We start from the raw sequence: 1,789 nt of genomic DNA, 5'->3' as shown, positions 1-1,789 counted from the left end.
TTCTGCTGTAAGTAGTGTACATTTTCGTCCATTCTCATGTTTGGTCTCTCGATTGGTTCATAGAGAATTTTCCGTGCTGCTGACTTCAGGTCTGTCAAAGGCTTGGGGCCGGTCCCCTGCAGGCAGGAGGAGGGGCTGCATGACCTGGAGAGGGAAGGTTTACATTGCCTGTGGTAACATTCTTTCTGTTACAAGCAGAGGTGATGTGGAACGGGTTGAAGTTTCTCCTCCATACATGAAGCTGTAATTTTTATGTGACAATCCACAATGACAAATTTAATCCTTCACACAAGCCTAAGCGGGGTTTGAAAATCTGCTCACTGGATCCATGGAGCTTAATCCATAGGCAAGGCAGTTTGGTCAGTACTGTATTCAATCTTATATTTTATAGTTAGACACTTTGTCATTGGAATCATGTATATACCAAGCACCTGTGCCACTGTAGGTTTTGCTGCACCACTACTGATGTTGTGTCCATCCAGCATCACCACTGATGTTGACGTGGTCAAGGCAGCATTGTACCTGTTCTCTTTCTGAAGTGGGTTTCCCTGGAACAACACAAACATGGAAAATAAAACTCATGCCATGAGGGGGGCGATAATACACATTTCACAGGATCAAGGATGATCACAACTATTTTACACAAACTGCAGATACATATCTACCTGTCAGAAGGTTGTGTAAAAAGAATCCTACTTTTCAACACTTATAAATCTGATGAAGCTATATATAGTATTATTCATGGATGCAGTTCAAAATGTACAGAATTGTGATTATTGTAACACAGTCAGCATGGACCAAATGACAATTCTTTTTGTTTATTGTTGTGATGTTCTCATGGATGTTTAGTTTATAACTGACGTGTTTGCCACCATCCCTCCCATATTAATTGTCTTCATACCAACATCTCCTTCACTACACATGCTACAGAGAAACCACTTCCCCCATATTCATACCATCAGGTAGAGTTCATGTAGTCTCTTCAGCCCCCTCAGCACGTCCACAGTGTCAGACAGAGACTGTAGGTGGTTATCAGCAGCATTCAGCACCACCAGTCCCAGGCTGCTCACCAGGGGGAACAAGTCTGTCTACAATACAACACAACAGCAAAACAATCATTCAACATAAGACTCAATTGTTGGGAAAATAGCAGAAGTAACAGTTGAAACCAATATTCTCACTGAATGGTAGCTACAGAGATCTCAGGAGATAAGGAATGTTAACTATAACACACACACACACACACACACACACACACACACACACACACACACACAATCACACACACACAAACACACACAAATACACACACACACACACACACACACAAACACACACACAAATACACACACAAACACACAAACACACACACAAACACACACACACTGTACTTCCCTCCAGTTCTAAAGGAAGACAGGACTTACTAAGTGGTTCTTTTGCACATGTAACTCCTTTAGTCTTGAAAGGGACTGGATACCCTCCAAGGATGTAAGCTGTAAGAAAGAGAAAAAAATCACTTTTTTGCACCATGTTTTATTGTGCACCAGTTATGTCACACATGATGCCACCTCTATGTATGCAACTGCTATGTATGTTAGCTAAGTGCAACTTTTATACAATGGGTTAGGGCTGTAAACGTTACTTGTCAATTTCAATACTTCAAAAACTGAATAAGGACACAGGCACCACACAGATTGCTTTATGTCTAATGTCGGAGTCAGATTTAAAAACTATTGTGCAAAAATGTTCCTCTAACTGTACTGTACTGTTGTCAGTACTGTTAAGTAAT

At 41.0% G+C, this 1,789-nt stretch overlaps 1 protein-coding gene across 1 annotated transcript in view; it reads right to left on the bottom strand.

Annotated features, from left to right (window-relative positions):
* LOC118406422 (protein phosphatase 1 regulatory subunit SDS22-like) overlaps positions 1–1,493 on the bottom strand; it is a gene marked incomplete at its 5' end in the record, with an annotated part of 5,973 nt that extends 4,480 nt beyond the window's left edge. The window contains 4 exon segments of the mRNA XM_035806472.1: positions 1–144; positions 432–548; positions 957–1,088; positions 1,425–1,493. Coding sequence (XP_035662365.1) covers positions 58–144; positions 432–548; positions 957–1,088; positions 1,425–1,493 — 405 coding nt within the window.
* Positions 1,494–1,789: the final 296 nt, after the last annotated feature.

Source organism: Branchiostoma floridae, chromosome 2 (genome assembly GCF_000003815.2).
Source record: "Branchiostoma floridae strain S238N-H82 chromosome 2, Bfl_VNyyK, whole genome shotgun sequence".
Taxonomy (NCBI): Eukaryota; Metazoa; Chordata; class Leptocardii; order Amphioxiformes; family Branchiostomatidae; genus Branchiostoma; species Branchiostoma floridae.
This window is presented reverse-complemented; position numbering and strand designations above follow the sequence as displayed.